The 18395-nt window shown below is 42.3% G+C and overlaps 2 protein-coding genes across 2 annotated transcripts; one reads left to right on the top strand and one right to left on the bottom strand.

Annotated features, from left to right (window-relative positions):
* Positions 1-825: 825 nt before the first annotated feature.
* Positions 826-7787, top strand: LOC121552595 (failed axon connections homolog). Its single transcript, XM_041865552.2, has 6 exons — positions 826-1276; positions 2927-3062; positions 3262-3458; positions 3722-3939; positions 4299-4415; positions 6803-7787. Exons 1-6 carry the CDS (start codon positions 1017-1019, stop codon positions 7105-7107), a joined length of 1233 nt encoding a protein of 410 aa, XP_041721486.1. The 5' UTR covers positions 826-1016; the 3' UTR covers positions 7108-7787.
* Positions 7788-14372: 6585 nt separating this feature from the next.
* Positions 14373-17869, bottom strand: LOC121552420 (POU domain, class 3, transcription factor 2-like). Its single transcript, XM_041865348.2, has one exon. The coding sequence runs from the start codon at positions 17700-17702 to the stop codon at positions 16569-16571; it is 1134 nt and encodes a 377-aa protein (XP_041721282.1). The 5' UTR covers positions 17703-17869; the 3' UTR covers positions 14373-16568.
* Positions 17870-18395: the final 526 nt, after the last annotated feature.

Here is an 18395-nt window from a genome sequence, read left to right as displayed (position 1 = left end):
AGGGGGGTGGGGGGGGTTATTATTGTGGTCCATTCTCTGGATGCATCCCAATAGTCTGAAGTGAATTTAGTCTCCTTGTATAGGTTGCTTCATATACACTGATGCAAAAATAAAATTTAGGTGAAATCAGACTTGGTGGTCATCCTCCATATTACTTTCACCTACTGGCTGTTTGCAAGTCATTGCAGATGAAGGAGAGAATGAGGAGAGGATCCAGCTTTTAGACTATTGAGATACAGCCTTTTGCCTCAAGAGTTCCCTTCCCCTCTACAGGCGCCATCATTTATCAAATGTGTTCACTTGACTGACTGGGTTTAGCCTACTAAGGGTTTACCCCGTCTCTATAGAAACACATCAAAGTGTTTACCCCGTCTCTATAGAAACACATTATGAACGTGTATGGTTTATCAAGTATAGGCTATTACTTGAACTGTATTTCTTTTTGAAAATCTTTTGTGGTAATAAAGAGAATATTGCAGTAACCAAATGGGTTGATGCATTTATAGCTCCCTCTTCTTTGCACTACTGAATGTCTATATTATTTGTATTTCAGGGGCATTCAGCTGTTGCCTGATGCAAGACCATCCTGACCTACCAGCTCTCGTTTTGCTTCACTTCACTCAAAGATTCAAATCAAAGTTTATTGGTCGGTACACAGATTTGCAGATATTTTCTTAGGTCGAGCGTAATGCTTGTGTTTCTAGCTCCAAAAGTGAAGTAATACCTAGCAACACACACATAATCCAAAAATTAAAAAAAAAAAATAATCTGTGTAGGGAAACAGAATATATACTCGCGAGACTTCAGGATGGTCACGCCAGAGAGACAGAGCGGCGACGATCCGCTGCGAAGGATACCGCCCCGCTGCGGGGACGGGACAACCGCCAGGCGAGATGGCCGCTATCCCTTTCTTCCTCGCATCCCGCATCGCAACGACCCCTTGGCACCCATGAAGCCCCCGTTGATGAAGCCAAAACCGGCTAAAGCAAGGCGGAAAGAGGCCACTGAGAGAGAGAATGTACTGGCGCGTCGGGTTCGCCTGGACGCGCTCATGTGTGGTTGATCTTGGACGGAACCAGAGCTTCTCCTTCGGCTTGTGTGGCTCCAATGAGCAGCTCTCGTTGTATGGGTACATCATCGCCTACCCTCTGCAGGACTACGGCGGGATCATGCCGCTCCTTGGGTCGGACTCGTGGTGGCGGAAAACGCTCTATCTGACCGGGGGCGCTCTGCTTGCCGCCGCTGCCTATCTACTGCACGAGCTGCTCGCCATCAGGTAGGCTACCAAAAATGGATGTAGCTTAAAGGCCCGTGTCCGCTTGAAGGAGATTCCATGTTTAAGTCGCGTTATGGAAAGAAAATAAATAAACCAATGAATCACGCGAGTGTTATGGCTCTTCGTATTCGAGTGATGTGGGTATTAGGCCTAGATGTCAAATGAAAACCATCCATTGATTTGTTCATATGTAGCGTGAAGCCTGTTATTTGAGATATTTGTTTGTAAATACAATAAGATCATTTTCATTGCTGCAAAGGTTGACTCTTATTTATTTACGATTTCTCAAGGGCATGGGACGATAGGGCATGTGATATTGGTTATATTGCTGTACCCAAGCCAAATATGTCTTCTTGTTTTCTGTCGAGTAGAGTCTTGCAGTATAGACAAACATTGCGGTTGTGATAGAATGACCTTTACTAACCTCGCACGTGAGAGAATTATACAGCGAAAAGCCAGGCCCGAATAGATATTAGCTAACAGGAATTGACCATCCGTAACCAATAAAACTTCAGGTTCGCAGTAGAATCCCTAGATTTTACCTGAAATAATGTCTGGGGGGATTGAGTTAGGTCGCTGCGGTCCTTACAAAAACATCTCGGGTTACCTGCAGCGATAGCCCCAAGGCCTACTCAGCTAGATAAACACACTCTCACAGAGATCGATGTAGGATTCGATTTGAATTGACTTCACACTACACCAATAGGAAGCGTTGTGGCCTAAAGCTTGTTGTTTACATAAAATTGCATTTTGACTGTCTTGTTTTTACACGTGGCTAGCACTGCGTGTGTTTTCTCATAGCTCTTCTTTTTGCTCAGCCTGTGCTCTTTCTTTTAAGTATAGACCCATTTTAAGTCGATCTCTAAGTAGTTATTGTCTAGTTTACTTTCCCTATGTGCCATTACACCGAAGTGCTTTGCATTCTATAGATAATTGGATCAAAACGTTAGTTTATTTTAGGTATGTGGGCATTTCAGCACCACCGCTAAATGGACAGCTCCTCAGTATTTCAGAACATGCGATCCTAGTGTTTCAGCACCTTTATGAGGTAGGCTACCGGTTTCAAATCCTTTTAATTTTCAAGGTAATAGGGCCCCTATTTGTGACTACGTTGGTCAGTACGAACGTGTAATATGATCAGCTACAGTATTTCACCTGGTTGTGTCCTAATTGTTTTGACATTGTAGTGTCCCTGTGGGAATGGCACCCTTGTTCGAGGAAAGTTTCAGCATGGGTCTTGTGCAAAGCTCTCTGTGCTAGATAGCTGTAAAACGGGACCTACTATTGCACATGAGATTGATGCATAAGATCTAAGAACATTTCCTTGATTATTTTCAAAGTACAATTTGATCATTAGCCTATAATCGACTCCAGATATATGTAAAAGCTTGGAAGTGTCATGTGTGCACTATAGCCTACTAGGGGATCCAGATATCCAGCGATACTAAATAATGTACAGTGTATTTGAATTGGGACTTAATTTGCACTTATTTAATATGAGGATGGCCTTGCTACATCGGAGTTGAGGGTTTGATTCCCACACATATTTCATGAATATATGCACTAACTTTAAGTTGTGTTCAATAACATTTATAAGGATGAGTGATTAGAATGTGGAGCTCACACTGCCTTGCTCTGGCTGGTCCATAGGAAGGAGCAGGAGCTGAACTCTAAAGATGCCATCATCCTCCACCAGTTCTCCAGGCCAAAGAGTGGTGTCCCTTCCCTCTCCCCCTTCTGCCTCAAGATGGAGACCTACCTACGCATGGTGGACCTGCCCTACCAGGTGTGTGTGTGTGTGTGTGTGAGAGAGAGAGAGAGGGGGGGGGGGACAGAGAAAGAGAGACAGAGAGAGCGATGTTTGGGTTGGTGTGTGCTTGAATGAGTGATTTTGATGTAACATGGTGTAATTTTCTATTGCAGAGTAACTGACCATTGAAATTCCTTCTTCCTCTTTCCTTTCTCTCTCTCCCTCTGTCATGCAGAACTACTTTGATGGGAAGCTGTCTCCCCAGGGGAAGATGCCATGGATAGAGTACAACCAGGAGCAGGTGTCTGGTACAGAGTTCATCATCGACTTCCTGGAGCAGAAGCTGGGCGTGAGCCTCGACAAGAACCTCAGTCCCCCAGAGAAGGCTGTGTCCCAGGCTGTCACCAAGATGGTGGAGGAACACTTCTACTGGTGAGACACTTCCTGACACTACAGCAAGACATCCACTAGATGCTGCTCTGTTGGGAGACCTCATTTATTTGATACTGAGGGATAGGATGATACACTAGTGAATGTGATTGTGTTGCAAACCATTACATCTGTCCCTTGAAACTCACAACCCTGGTGTTTCAAGCACCATTCTCCGAACCAACTGTGCCGTCGGGACCACACTTTATCAGCGTATAGATTTGAGATACTGTTGACCTAACGAACATCACGTCTGTGTGTGACAGGACCATAGCTTACTGTCAGTGGGTGGACAACCTGGAGGAGACCCAGAAGATGCTGGCGGTGAGCGGGCCACTGAGTGACCTACTCAAGTGGATCCTGAGTCACCTGACTGGCGGCATCGTGAAGAGGGAGATGTACGGCCACGGGATTGGACGGTTCACCAAGGAGCAGGTCTACACTCTAATGGAGAAGGACATGAGAACGCTGGCCACCCTGCTCGGTAGGGAGAGTATACTGTAGATAGTCATTAAGATCACACATAATCCTAAAGATCATAATCTCCACCTCATTTCACAAGGTACAGTCTGCAGCCTTAGAAGCCTTGTTAATCTCATATCTAGGGCTAAGGCCAGCTGTAGGTTCCATTATTGTTGTATAGATTACTCGGGTTTACAGTACAATGGCCAGTTTCAGGTGTTTGAAGGAACAGCCTTTTTATAATAAGATAAATTATACAATTCTGTCCTCTTCTGGAGAAAGTAGGATACTACACCATGTGGACTACTTTCCTGTCAACATTTTATCACGTCCCAGACAACGTTCTTCTCGCCCCCTGATTCTTGATGTTTCTCTGGGTAGGTGATAAGAAGTACCTGATGGGTCCTAAGCTGTCCTTGGTGGATGCCACTGTGTTCAGCCATCTAGCCCCTGCCATGTGGACCCTGCCGGGCACAAGGCCAGAGCAACTCATCAAAGGTGAGTTCACCAACAATCCACATTGCCTGTCATGGTTAACATTACTCCCCAGAAAGAGCCTACAGGGGTTCAAAATAAGAAATAAAATAGCAAGTTAGAGCAATCATCACAAAGATAAGGATCCATTGTCATGCAGATCCTACTGCCCAATATCACTCTTGAATGTGGATGACAAAATCATTGCTAAAGTATTGTCTTTTCCCATACAAACAGTAATACAAAAGTTGATTCACTCAGATCAAACTCAGATCAGACAATCTCCGCCATTTTTTCAATATAATCCATCATACCAAGAACTTGAACGCTCCAAAAGTGGCAGGATCAATATATGCTGAAAAAGCATTTGATAGGGTGGAATGGGCATACTTGGTGGCTGTCATAAAAAGGTTTTGTTTTGGTCCGGTATTTATCTCCTGGATTGAGCTATTGTACAAATCCCCCAAAGCAGCGAGACAGGGATGACCTTTGTCTAGTTATTTATTTTATTTCACCACAGAACCCTTAGCATCAATAACTAGAACTCATGGCTCAATCAGGGGCATAGAGATTGATGGAGATCAACATGTTATATCATTGTATGCAGATTTCATTTTACTTTATTTATCTGAACCAGAACATTCTCTGTCATTTATTTTACTACTGTTAGAAACATATGGTGCTGTATCAGGATTCAAAGTGAATTGGGAGAAAGCTTGAATAATGCCAATTTCTAATTATGACTTCTCAAGCTTAGAAAGTACATTTAAGTGGAAATGGACAAATATACATATGACATATCTGGGTGTACTGATACCATGCAATCAGGAGGAGGCATATAAAATCAAATATTTTATTTTACTTGGTAAGATTGAATCCGATGTTAAGAGATGGAGATCTCTCCCTATTTCTATGTTGGGTAGGGTCAACATAATCAAAATGAATATATTATCAAAGTTGATGTATTCCAGGCCCTGACAGTTTCAATTCCATCCAACTTCTTAATAAAATACATGGCCTGCTCTCCCAACTTTATTTAGAATGGAAAGATCTCAAGAGTCAAATTGACTGTTTTACACTTACCCTATAAAGCTGGAGGTCTTGGACTACCTCATATGAAAATGTATTACTGGGCTGCACACCTGGGTTCACTTAAACAATGGACAGCAGACTATCCTGTGCATGGAGGAGTATCGAGGCCAGAAATGTAATACTTTATGATCTAAAATATATTCACTACTTCGGGTCCAAGGCATTGAAGAAAAAAACAGACAATCCAATGATTCTCAATTCAAAGAACCAATATCGCCAGGCACCTCTATTTGGAATAACCCCACCTTACCTCCAGTGTTTAATGACAACACCTTTAAGTCCTGGTTCCAAAGTGTCATCATGAATTTTGAACATGTATAATATGATGGATCTCTACTGTAATTCAATCAATTACAAGAAAGATTTGGATTATCCAAGGCTGATTTCTTTAAGTTCTAACAACTCAGAAATCGTATTAAATAGCTTCAACAGAATCTAGATGAACCTAAGGCATCTAGCATAGACAAAATACTGAAAGAAGCTGATATGCCAAAGAAGTTGATTGCCAAGTTATATGAAAGGATGATTGAAACTCTAAATCTAAAGGAAGACATTGAGGAGAACCGTTGTTCACAGATATGTGAAAATGTAAATACCTGCTCCTACAACCTAAGACATAAACTACAGCAATTTAAGAGAATTCATAGGACTTACTACACTCCTGCCAGAAATGTCACATCTCTGCTGGAGATGCAGAAAGGAAATCTATTACATATGCTGTGGTCTTCTGATAAACTGACACCTTTTTGAGATAATGTATGTGCTATCATTTCGTTGTGTCTACGAATTTATATCCGTCCATCTCCACGATTATGTCTGTTGGGAAATGTCAATATTGATGATCAATATCAGAGAAAGTTTTGTATTCTAGGTCTAATTTCTGCAAAACAAAATGTATAACCATCAATTGGAAGGCCTCATATTTACCCTCAATAACAAAGTGGAGGACTGAACTATCTAGCTACATTCCGTTGGATTTGGTATATTATCAAATTAAATAAAAACCGGAAGTGTTTGATGAAATTTGAAAACCATATGTTGATCACCTTGGGGAATGTGTTGTATAGTGGCCATTTTGTTTTTGTGTTGTGTTGTTTGTGGGGTGCTGTGGAAAAACAATAAAAACAAATTGTCAAATGTAAAAATAATCATTAAAAAAAAACAGTGATGAGGAAGAAACCTTGGGAGGAATCAGACTAGAAGAGTCTCCATCTTTATTGAATAAAACACACCACATTTTGACCCATTCTCAGCTGATCTTGCTTAGCTTGTTGACCTTTGGCTTTGTTTTGACCTTTGACCCACCCTATCCGCGCCAGGCGAGCTGATCAACCTGGCCATTTACTGTGAGAGGATCCGCCGGCGCTTCTGGCCCGAGTGGTTCATTGACCTGGAGGATTTCTGTTACGATGACACCACAGAGGACGATGACTCCCCGTCCAAACTCCAGGACCTGGGGCTCTACTCCCGTACAGACACCTTCCAGGATGAGACCAGCCCTCCTCACACACACACGCCCACGCACACACACACAATCTCGCCAGACAGTGACCACACGGGCCACTCGCTATACGACTCGGACATGGACACAGAGTGCTCCGAGATGGAGCAGCTCAAGTGTTGATCGCTGTATGACACACACACGACACACACACCGCCAGGAGGGGAATCGTGTGTCGTCGTCCCCTCCCCACCCCCCTCCCCAACACAGCGCCCTGTACCTGTTGAGCAGGGAATAACTACTGGGGGGCATTTCTTGTTGCCAGAGGCTGTTGTTGTTTGTGCTAATGAGTGATGGATTCAGAGATTCTACACACACAATGGGCTAGAAGAAATGAAAGACTGAATATAGAGATAAAGGAGTAGAGATAGAGGAGTAGAGATAGAGGAGTAGAGATAGAGGAGTAGAGATAGAGGAGTAGAGATAGAGGAGTAGAGATAGAGGAGTAGAGATGAAGGAGTAGAGATAGAGGAGTAGAGAGAAAAACAGCCAAAGAGGAAAAGATAAACCGATGGAGAAAAGAGTTGAGAAAAAGAAGGATCAGGAGTTAATGACGCCATCGCTGAGAAACTCCTCCGCCTGGGTTTCCCATTGTCGAGTTGATGTTACCATGGCAACAGCGTGTGTGTTACCTGTGTCCCCCAAATGAGATGCGTTGTCCCAACCATGTGTGTTTGACATACTGACCCCCTGACTTGCGTCCTTGCAAAATATGAATCATTGTATTGATATTATATTGATATGTCAGACACTGTTCAGACAAGATGCAGATGAGTGCAGTTCCATATAAATACGTCATCAGATCCCAAATCTGATTTAATATGAGTATACATAGTATAGATAGCCTATTAATTACATATATGATCCCAATGTCATAGAATGAAAATATGTGGTTCTCCCATACAACATCTCAGTGCTTGTTAAATATGACCAAACTCCCTGGTGACCCCCAACTAACCCCTTTATGCTGGTCTAGGATCTGTTTTAGAACTTCTAATGCATCCATTTCTTCCCAGAAGACTGACACTTTGCATCTGCAGTCAGGTCGTTGAGTATTTCCTCATCGTTTTTAGAATAGTCTGATATTATGGGGGAGTTGCAGATACTGTAGATTGTGGGGACATCTCAAAAGTCTAAAGCGGCTTCCTTTCCTCGTCTCCTCTCTATAATCTGCATAGATCTGAAAACATTGGATAGGTGAAAGAAATATGGTGGATGTCTACTGGAACTTTCTTCCACTTGTCCAATTCTTTCATATCAGATGAAGAAAAGAAGAGGAGGAGAGGAAACTACTGGAGATCCTTAGTTGTGTGTACGTACATTTAGCCATTGAGAGCGGATGAAACAATAGACTAGATAGACATGGAGTCGCATGGCTGATAGGTGCCAATGAAAATCACACTTGCTGGTTATCTGTTATCTATGTTTCTACGCTGGCCTGTCTTAATGTTTATTGTGATGCAGTGCATCTGTGCATATGTGTCTACCTGAGGCCAGAGAAAGAGCACAAAGATGCAATAGATGAAAATAACACTTAGGCCTTTGCTCAGCATCTCTGTTTTCATCACACATACCTGGTGTGTCCACCCCCCTTTAAGAATGAATCGTATCTAGAAATAGAAGGAAGAGAATGGTCATTGTTGCTTTAAGCATCAATTCACTCTGTGCTAAGCATGAAACAACTAATATAATCCGCAGTGTTGGTTGCTAGTCTTATTTAATAGTAGGCTATGTGGAATAGTGAAACAGTCTATTCTAATTGGTCTATTTCTAGTGCATGGCTGATGTGTGGTGTTTGATGGTGAGATGTGGCCATTATATGTGTTTGTCATTCAGCAGACGCATGTGGGGCCTGTGACTGTGTGTGACTGTGTGTGTGTGTATGCAGATATTTCTCTGTCAGAGTGTGTGTGTGTGTGTGTGTGTGTGTGTGTGTGTGTGTGTGTGTGTAATGGGGGTGTAGAGTCATCGTACGTCATGAGTTGGTTTCGTGGCGTACAATGTACAGGCATTCAGGCTGGGTGTTCACAGCTGAGCCTGCACAGATCAAATCAAATCATATCAAATGTAATTTGTCACATGCGCCGAATACAACAGGTGTAGACCTTACAGTGAAATGCTTACAAGCCCTTACCCAACAATGCATTTTTAAGAAAGAATCCCCAAAAGAATCACACAAAAACATACAATATAAAATAATACGAAATAAAAGTAACAAATAATTAAAAAGCAGCAGTAAAAATAACAATAGCGAGGCTATATACAGGGGGAGAGTAATCGGACAGGAAAGATATGAAGAAGTAGATTATTAAGTGACTATGCATAGATAATAAACAGAGAGTAGCAGCAGCGTAAAATAGGGAGGGGGGGGGGGGTAGCCATGATTAGATGTTCAGGAGTCTTATGGCTTGTGGGTAGAAGCTGTTTAGAAGCCTCTTGGACCTAGACTTGGCGCTCCGGTACCGCTTGCCGTGCAGTGGCAGAGAGAACAGTCTATGACTAGGGTGGCTGGAGTCTTTGACAATTTTTAGGGCCTTCCTCTGACACTGCCTGGTATAGAGGTCCTGGATGGCAGGAAGCTTGGCCCCAGTGATGTAATGGGCCATATGCACTACCCTCTGTAGTGCCTTGCGGTCAGGGGCCGAGCAGTTGCGATACCAGGCAGTGATGCAACCAGTCAGGATGCTCTCGATGGTGCAGCTGTAGAACCTTTTGAGGATCTGAGGACCCATGCCAAATCTGTTCAGTCTCCTTAGGGGGAATAGGTTTTGTCGTGCCCTCTTCACGACTGTCTTGGTGTGCTTGGACCATGTTAGTTTGTTGGTGATGTGGACACCAAGGATACAGATACAGACACAGATGCAGATGTAGACAGATACAGATATGGACACAGATACGGATACAGATACAGATACAGACATAGATACAGACACAGATACAGATACAGTAACAAACACAGATACAGTTACACATGGCCATATTAGAGGATACAGAGGCAGGACTCTCATCTGGTCTAATGGCAGCAGAGAATAGTAGTGAATAAGTAGTGAAGTAGTGTGGCTAGATTGGGTTCTCTTTAAGGGAGGAGAAGTGGTTAGTATGGCAAAGATGATGATAATGATTGTAATGGTAATGATGATGATGATGCTGCTGATAAGATTAAGATCCTCTACAAACCTTATTGAGACATTTATTATCCTGCAAGGTGAAAGTGCTCAGACCACTTGTCACCACATCTGAATACAAAACAGAGTCAGCCTCTATATGGGGTAAAATGGTGTATTTACACAGTGATACATAAGCCTTTGTGTGTAGATGATGTATACCAGTCTGTCACTGTCTGTATCCATCCCTATACTCTGTCTGCATGTATCTTGCCTTCACTTATAAGAGCCAGGGAGAGACACAGCCTTAGTCCTTGGTGTTAACCTTTTAAGCCAGTGCCAGAATATTATTAATGTATTTATATGTAGTCTACATTATTTATTTTATATTTATTTGTTTTCTATTTGTTTTGTGTATTGATGGAGGGGATGTTATGAGGCATTATTTTTGCACTGAAGTAATGTAGCTATTTATTTTCTTATATATTTTTTTAAACTTTTGTTCTAATACTGCCAATTGAGTGTGGTTGTATGTCTATGTTACGTGCAGTTCTCTTATTCTACTGGAACTGGGTTGCCATTGGTTTGTCAAAACTATGTTGTAATCTCAATTTCAACCTGAACCAAACCTCTCTTAGAATCGTGACATTTTGAAATAATGTTTGATGAATATTATTTGTTCCAGCAGACCTGTGTCAAAACCCTACTACCAAATGACCAGTCCGTTTCATAGGGGCATGCTTATGATGTCCCTTAACTAGTACACATCTCTTCTCAAAACCAACCAAAAAACTGTTGTCATCCTCATCCTACCATACCTCATTGTTTAGCTTTGTGCCAAGTGGATCATTACTGTTGACATAGGCTTTCCAGGGTCCTCTTTAAGATACTCTAGATAGAAGTTGCCAATGGTCACATATCTTGGATCAGCTTATCCTCTTCCAATTCTTACCTTAACCATGAGGGCCATGCAAAAATGACCTTAGATCAGTGTCTATGGGCAACTTTGTCCCACTCCATTACAGATCGCAAAGGTAAGGGGTCAGAGTTCAGTCCTATTGTGTCACTTCCTTGTTGAGATCTGTGCTATTAGACTACTAGAGCCATATTACATAGTCAGTCTGTGTTGTGTGTGGTGAAACGCGTGTGGACTCTCATAGTGTAATGGGTATAGGTGAGCAAAAAAAGAAAAAGAAAATGTGTACATGAGCTAAAAGAAAACTCTGTAACATAATAGATAAGAACTTCCTATGAATGTATTACCACTAGAGATGAGTGGCTGTATGAAGAATAATTACTCATAATATTTCATTAAATATAGTTGTGTTCATTTTACCATGCGTGTTTTTGAAAATAATTGCATTGTTTTACCTGTTTTTGTTTTTATTGTGTTTTTGTTTTTATTGTGTTTTACTTGTGTTTTGTTTTTTATTGTGTGTTTTTTTATTTTATTGTGTTTTACCTGTTTTTATATTTATTTTATTGTGTTTTGGTTTTTATTGTGTTTTACCTGTTTATTGTGTTTTACCTGTGTGTTTTTTGTTGTTGTTGTGTGTTTTAGTTTTTATTGTTTTTTTGTTTCTATTGTGTTTTATCTCTGTATGATAGCAGATCTAGGATTGCTTTCTCTGTCTATCAGGACTATACTGTCTGACTTTCTTTCTCTCTGTCTCTCTGTCGGTCTCTCTTTCTTTCTTTCTCATTCTCTCTCTCTCTCTCTCTCTCTCTCTCTCTCTCTCTCTCTCTCTCTCTCTCTCTCTCTCTCTCTCTCTCTCTTAGTTCAAGGTCAATGTCATACAACTCCATAGGTCCCCTAGACATATCTTATCATCTCTTACAGTTATATACTCTGAGTATATCAATGTGTGTTATCACCCACACACACACACATCTGTCTCAGTGTCCCTCTTAGTGTGCTAAGACAATATTAAGCCAACCCAACAATATGAGAGGATTAGCCTCTTTGCCCATTTCTTTGTGTGTGTATGTGTGTGAGGAGTGGGGGGGTACATGAGAGAGGGGGAAAGACTGGGGGATGATGGGAAAGAGAGAGATAGACAGGGAGAAAGGTAAATACAGAGAGACAGACAAACAGAGAATAAGAGCCAGAGAATACGATTTGGAGGACTTTGGCTCATTTTCAGTCTGTGGCCGTATTGTGTTGAAATCCATTAAGGGTCTCTCCACATAGACAGGTGGGTAGCTCTCCTCTCTCATGTCTTGCCTCACTCTGTTTTGAAATGGGAAATTCAGTTAAGACAATGGCACTGGAGAAGTATCCATATCAGAGATGGCATACTACAGTGCCGGAGCCGACGGCAGAGGACTCTGAGAGTGTGTGTGTTTGTAAAGTGTGTGTGTGTGTGTGTGTGTGTGCGTGTGTATAATGACATGAATAATGCAGAGAGTGCCTGTAGGAGTGTGAGGGCCGGGAGCAGGGCAGATGGTCGCCTGCTGATAGGCCAGAATCCAGGCAGCAGGGTCCTCCAGAGAGCTGGGTTTATACACACACTCTCTCTCTCATTTTCCCTCTCTCTCCCACACACATAAACACTCTTTTCTCTCTCTTTTTTATTTCCCTCTCTGTCTCTTTCCTTTAAACACACAGACTTCTCTTTTCACTCTCTTTCTCGTGAACGCATGCATTTTATTTTTATTTTATTTCACCTTTATTTAACCAGGTAAGCCAGTTGAGAACAAGTTCTCATTTACAACTGCGACCTGGCGACCAGGGCCATATTCTGCACAATATAAATACTGTATATTTCTTACATTTCTTAATGAACTATGCTGTGTGTGAAGCCACATGAGGCTGCATTGCCCTTACTGTAACTTGAGTGTAGAGATCCCTGCAAACTGACATTAATTTCCTATTGCCAATATCAAGGATCTGCTTATCCTCACTGAGGGCATTCTCTCTCTCTCTCTCTCTCTCTCTCTCTCTCTCTCTCTCTCTCTCTCTCTCTCTCTCTCTCTCTCTCTCTCTCTCTCTCTCTCTCTCTCAGAGTTCATACAGAGTTTATTCGACTGCCGATGACTTTGTATTAGATTGTTACAAGGATGTAAAAAGCGGGGTGAGCCAGAAGATGAGATCATCTCTTACAGAGATGTAAGTGCTCAGTGATAAAAACAGCAGCAATAGGCTGTTTGAACCATAAACCCAACCTGAAGCGATACACACTACAGTCCACTAGATGACACTGTGAGACTGTTACAGAGGTTGACGGAGCAGCACCCCACCATGTTTTTCTCCGAGGCAGTAACACCACGTAGACTGTAAAAGGACAGGACACCCTGAAGCAGAAATGGTAAGTAAGCTATTGTACAGAAATCAGGAATGTTTTCGACGAGAAATACTCCTATACAACTAATAACTAGCCTACATCACACCACAACAGAATAATGTGCATAAGCTGTTCATACATTCTCAAAATGTGGATTGAGCTTTAATTTATAGGCCCAAATATTAAAATGTTACTGGGGAAATCCCACCGACGGTCCCGGTAAGCTTGTCTATAGCCACTTATAATTTCTTTCTCCTTTTCCAAAAAGATGTCATAGGCTTTTTGAAAGTAAAAGGTACAAAAAGTGATAACTTACCAGTTTAAATATTTATTAAATAACGCATTCATGGATTGGTGGTCGAGAATCTAGATTTTTTTTGTATCGGCTGAATGTGAGAAAAATAGAAGTACTGGGCCTATATGTTCAAACATGACTGCAAGTTTAGGTTAAGCTATTTTACCGACTGTTGAGTCCTGGTCACAAAGTTTGCTTCGTTTGTCTACACATAATAGCCTGTAATAGCATATAATTTTTCTTCCATTTTATTGCATTTCAGGTCCGAAATGTGGGTATTTTTTAGAAATACTGTAATCATCTATTTTCCATAAACATATCTAAAAGCAAATTGTTTTTATAACTGTCGCAATTGTTTGATTTGTAGGCCTACACCTGCGCAACATGGAGAAAACGGTGACTCCAATTATGGAAACAGAAATTACGTCAAAGTAAGAACAATATTATTTTTTGTATAAATGTTATTGACAGGCTACTTCTGTAAGGACACGATTTCTTTTCCCAAGACAATATCTGTGCAAATCAGCGGTAATAAACAGTTATCGGAAACCGCTGAAGGACATTTTGTGCAAGCAACCAAGACAGATTGATACAATCCATAATTATAATGCAGGCTCGTGCGCTCAAGCTTGTTGCGACAGCGTTGTACGTGACAGCCGTGGTCCATTCGTCAGGCTCAAAGAATATGAGTTGAATACAAAAGGATTATAAAAAAACAAATACATTTTAATGACAAAAAGCATAATATAGAAATTGTGCAATTTTTTATTTTATTTTACCCTTCAGTTGATCAGAGTCACAGGGTCGGGGTCAATTCAGAATGCTTATGAACTCAAATCCAATCCAACATTTTGAGTTTGAATTTGAATTGTCAAGAAAAAAAAAAAATCAATGTGAATGACAGCAATTCTTTGTATTGAATGTGTAGGCCTACCCAATTTGCATTTTCCTAGGAAGCCTTTTCACTTAGTCTTGGCCTACTTGTGTCAATAAATAAGCCTATGCTACATTTTTATGTAATTTTCAGTGAAATAGTAGACTAGTTTGACTGGTGTGGTGGGGAATAGCTATTTTTCACATAATCTCGCTGAAGTGCCCTATAGCCTACACAATATACTTTGATGGTACGCCTATAATTTTAGGTAAATAATCCAAATATGTCATGCTATTTAAACCAATTTGGTTCACAAAGATTTGCTATACCAATGTAATCTGATTTTTGTCAGTAGCCTATGTGGAGAATTTCCCATGAATTTAATTCAATTCCTGTCACTCCATTTCAAATCCCGAATCAGCCTCCTCCTGACGCCATTCAAATTCAAATCCAAATTCATGAAATAATTTACATATTTTGACTATTGTCCTTGGTTTTGAATTTAGTCCAGGAATTGCCAAAGTTGACCCAGACCCTGCATGCTGTCAGATAGCCTATATAGCAGGAGTTGAGTGGCACAAAAGCATGTGCACGTGTTTGTGCTTTGGCACTGGTCTACAAGAGGAAATTCAACAAACAAACAAACATACAAAGCCATACAAAAACAAATAAAGTTACATCCCACGAATAATTCTTCTTAGTGAATTAATCATTGTATAGATTAATTGGAGCCACTGAAGACAGAGCTGGTACAGATATATTCCGTTATTTTCTTCTTACGAAACGAAGGCAAATGGCAGGCTTCAGTGATATGGTATGATCGTTACAGTCTCGGTCTTTCTGGTCACAGCATTTTGGAAATACATAAATAAATATACTAATACAACACATAGCCTACTGTAAAAAGGCGCGCAGAACGGTCAAATGTACACGATGATGGACACGACATGAAGTGTCAAGAGAAAATAAAATGAATTCATTTTCATGGTTCTTTTGACCCCGTGGTGTTTGCCTTGCAAAGGCATACACAAGCCACAAATATTATTACTGTATTATTATTATTATTATTGTTATTATTATTATTTAGGCCTATTATATGACATTAGAATGTTGATGAAAAAAATGTGTTTAGATTATTTGGATACAATCTGACCACATATATAACTGAGATATTGTCCCTTGGTAAATATGTTGTTTACAGTGTATTATCTACTGTGTTTACAATTGTATTGTCATTAACCAACTGCAATTCAAATATAGGCTAGTTAGTCAAACTGAAACCAATTATGACAAATGTTTGATTGAAATGAACTTGATTAAATATTGATCATATTGATTTATTGATTAAATACATCTCAAAATACATCTCAATATATCCCATGTCCCTGTGCCCATGTATGCATGCCGTATGACTCTGGAAATAAACAGTAAAACCATGGTATATGCTTTGCCTTTGTGGTAGAAACATAATAATAATACCTTGGTAATAACAGTAACACTAGGCCTAATAATAATATGCTGGTGATGGCACTGGCTAGTATTAAATGGTTCAGCAGGTGTATTGAGCTTCGACCGTGTTAAACCCCTGTTGCTTTTGTTATGACGGAAAGATGGCGTTTTATTTACCGACTGTCAACTGCAACTTGTATGCCTGTTTCCCGCGGGTAGGCTCGTGCACATAGCCTATACTGTCTTTCTTTTTTACACATTTCGACATATTGGCGCCTTGACCATAAAATCGATTTGATGTCAATGATATTGAACCTTTTTTGGTTAGCACACACACCAACACGGTCCATGTAGCCAATATTGCGCGTAGCATCTCCACTGCATGAAAACTCCCCATAGCTCTCGCTGTGTCTTGGGTGTAGTGCTTTAGTTCCAACACTCGGTATTCCCACTGTGTTCCATAGGTCCAAAATTAGCACTGGCTACAGTCCAATGCTAACTGGCCCGGCACAGAGAAACATATAGGGGGTCATTCATATCCTTTAGGGATCCGTGTGTTTACTATAATGGGTTTCAGATCATTGTACCGGGGTTTGAGCGCCGTGGTGAGGTGGTGTGTCCCCATACATGTCCTCGGTTCCAGGTAACTGTCCTCCAATGGGCGTCATCCTCTTCTCTTTCTGCCGTCTGTTACAAAACCAAACCCTCACCACTTCCTTCTCCAGCTGCAGGCTGTCCGCTATGGAGGTGATCTCTGCGCCGCCGGGTTTGGGACTTTTGAGAAAATGGCTCTCCAAAGCCCCCTTGACGCCCACCTCGATGGAGGTCCTCTTTTTCCTCTTCCTCCCCTGCGCCGCGATTTTATCTAGGCTGGTGGGGCTCCCCGAGGTGGAATCCGCCTCCTCCAGCCACTTGTTAAGCAGTGGTTTGAGTTTACACATGTTTTTGAAGCTAAGTTGAAGCGCCTCGAACCTGCAGATAGTGGTCTGGGAAAATACATTTCCATACAGGGTCCCGAGCGCCAGCCCCACGTCAGCTTGGGTAAAGCCCAGTTTGATGCGCCGCTGCTTGAACTGCTTGGCAAACTGCTCCAGGTCGTCCGATGTTGGCGTGTCCTCGTCCGAGTGGTCGGGGTGTCCCCCGTGCTGGTGGTGCGAGAGGGACGATTGGCCCCCACCTCCATGCTCGCTCAGGTGCGGGCTGTGGCTGTGGTGGTCTTCGTCCCGCAGGGAGTGGTGGTGCATCTGCTCTGGTCCCCCCAGGCCGAACCCAGACTGGGAGTACACCAGGCTCTGGCCGTCAGACGTCGCCATACCAGGGATGTGCGTGGTGGCCGTGCTCGTTCGCCATGCCCTGGCGTCGTGATGCGCCTGGTGCGCTAGGTGAGGGTGTCGCTGCTGCTGCTGCTGTTGCTGCAGACTAGCGGAATTCTGCAGCTCCTCCCGGTCGCTTTGTAGAATAGGCTTCACATCCTGCTCTCCGAGGGGACTCGACGGCCACGGAGCCCCGTCCCCGTGCGACAGAGCCGTTATCCACTGGTGCGCGTGGCTGAGGGGATGACCGCTGCCGGGTAGCGTGTAGTCGTTCTGGAGCAGGGTGTGCGCGTCCCTGTACGCCGCTGCCTGCTGCATGCTCCCGGACTCCGAGTGCGGTGGCGGCGCGCTGCTGGGGGTAGTCAGGACGCTGTAGTGGTTGGACGCTGCGGTCGCCATAACTCTCGGAGCCGAAGTGATAGCTCTCTTGTTAAAGGAGCTGCCTTTGACAGTTACTCTTTTCCGCCACGGGGCAGCTAGGCTTCTCTCTCGATCTCCTGGGCGCCGTGCCAAGGGGACGCAGAGGCGCGCACCTGAGGTCCGCCTCGCTCCGCTCTTTATTGGCCAAGAATGGTTGACAGATGTGGTTACCCCTGACAGCACCACGCTCATTGGTCACGCGAGGTTCTATAGGAGCCCCTATCACTCGCCCCACAATACTGGCAGTCCTGTTGCAAACTACAGGGCAGAGTGAAAAGCTGGGGTTGACTGAGAAACACTGGATAGATTCTTATCTCAGTGGAAAAAACGAGTCATTAAACTTTACCTTCGATAAACTTTTATTAGTATGTTCGATCGGTCATTTATCCTGAATAAGTAGGCTATTAATCTTTTTGTGAGGAACATCCACAAACTGGATGCGTACAAATGCATAAGAACCATGGGCCATGTCATTTGTGCAAATGTTTATTATTTTTTCTTCAAATATAGCCTAGATCTATTCACCAAACAGTATAGTATTTTTTCATTGAAAACATTTTATCTTTATAGAGTTACATTTTGAGAAAATCCTTGTTTTGTGTAGGCCTATATTTATGGAGGCTTGCGCTCAGAGCAGTGGGATATTAACTGTCACCGACCCTCCAGCTGCCT

The sequence above is a fragment of the Coregonus clupeaformis genome, chromosome 36 (assembly GCF_020615455.1).
Source record: "Coregonus clupeaformis isolate EN_2021a chromosome 36, ASM2061545v1, whole genome shotgun sequence".
Classification (NCBI taxonomy): Eukaryota; Metazoa; Chordata; class Actinopteri; order Salmoniformes; family Salmonidae; genus Coregonus; species Coregonus clupeaformis.
The sequence above is the reverse complement of the archived record's forward strand: the minus strand, read 5'-3'. Positions and strand labels throughout refer to the sequence as shown.

What these genes read in the sequence shown, in the direction of transcription:
- LOC121552420 (XM_041865348.2), bottom strand. Translation starts at nt 17,702, where the DNA reads ATGGCGACCGCAGCGTCCAACCACTACAGCGTCCTGACTACCCCCAGC.
- LOC121552595 (XM_041865552.2), top strand. Translation starts at nt 1,017, where the DNA reads ATGTACTGGCGCGTCGGGTTCGCCTGGACGCGCTCATGTGTGGTTGAT. An exon ending in CACGAGCTGCTCGCCATCAG is followed by an intron (nt 1,277 to 2,926) that starts GTAGGCTACCAA and finishes GCTGGTCCATAG; the next exon opens with GAAGGAGCAGGAGCTGAACT. An exon ending in AACGCTGGCCACCCTGCTCG is followed by an intron (nt 3,940 to 4,298) that starts GTAGGGAGAGTA and finishes TTCTCTGGGTAG; the next exon opens with GTGATAAGAAGTACCTGATG.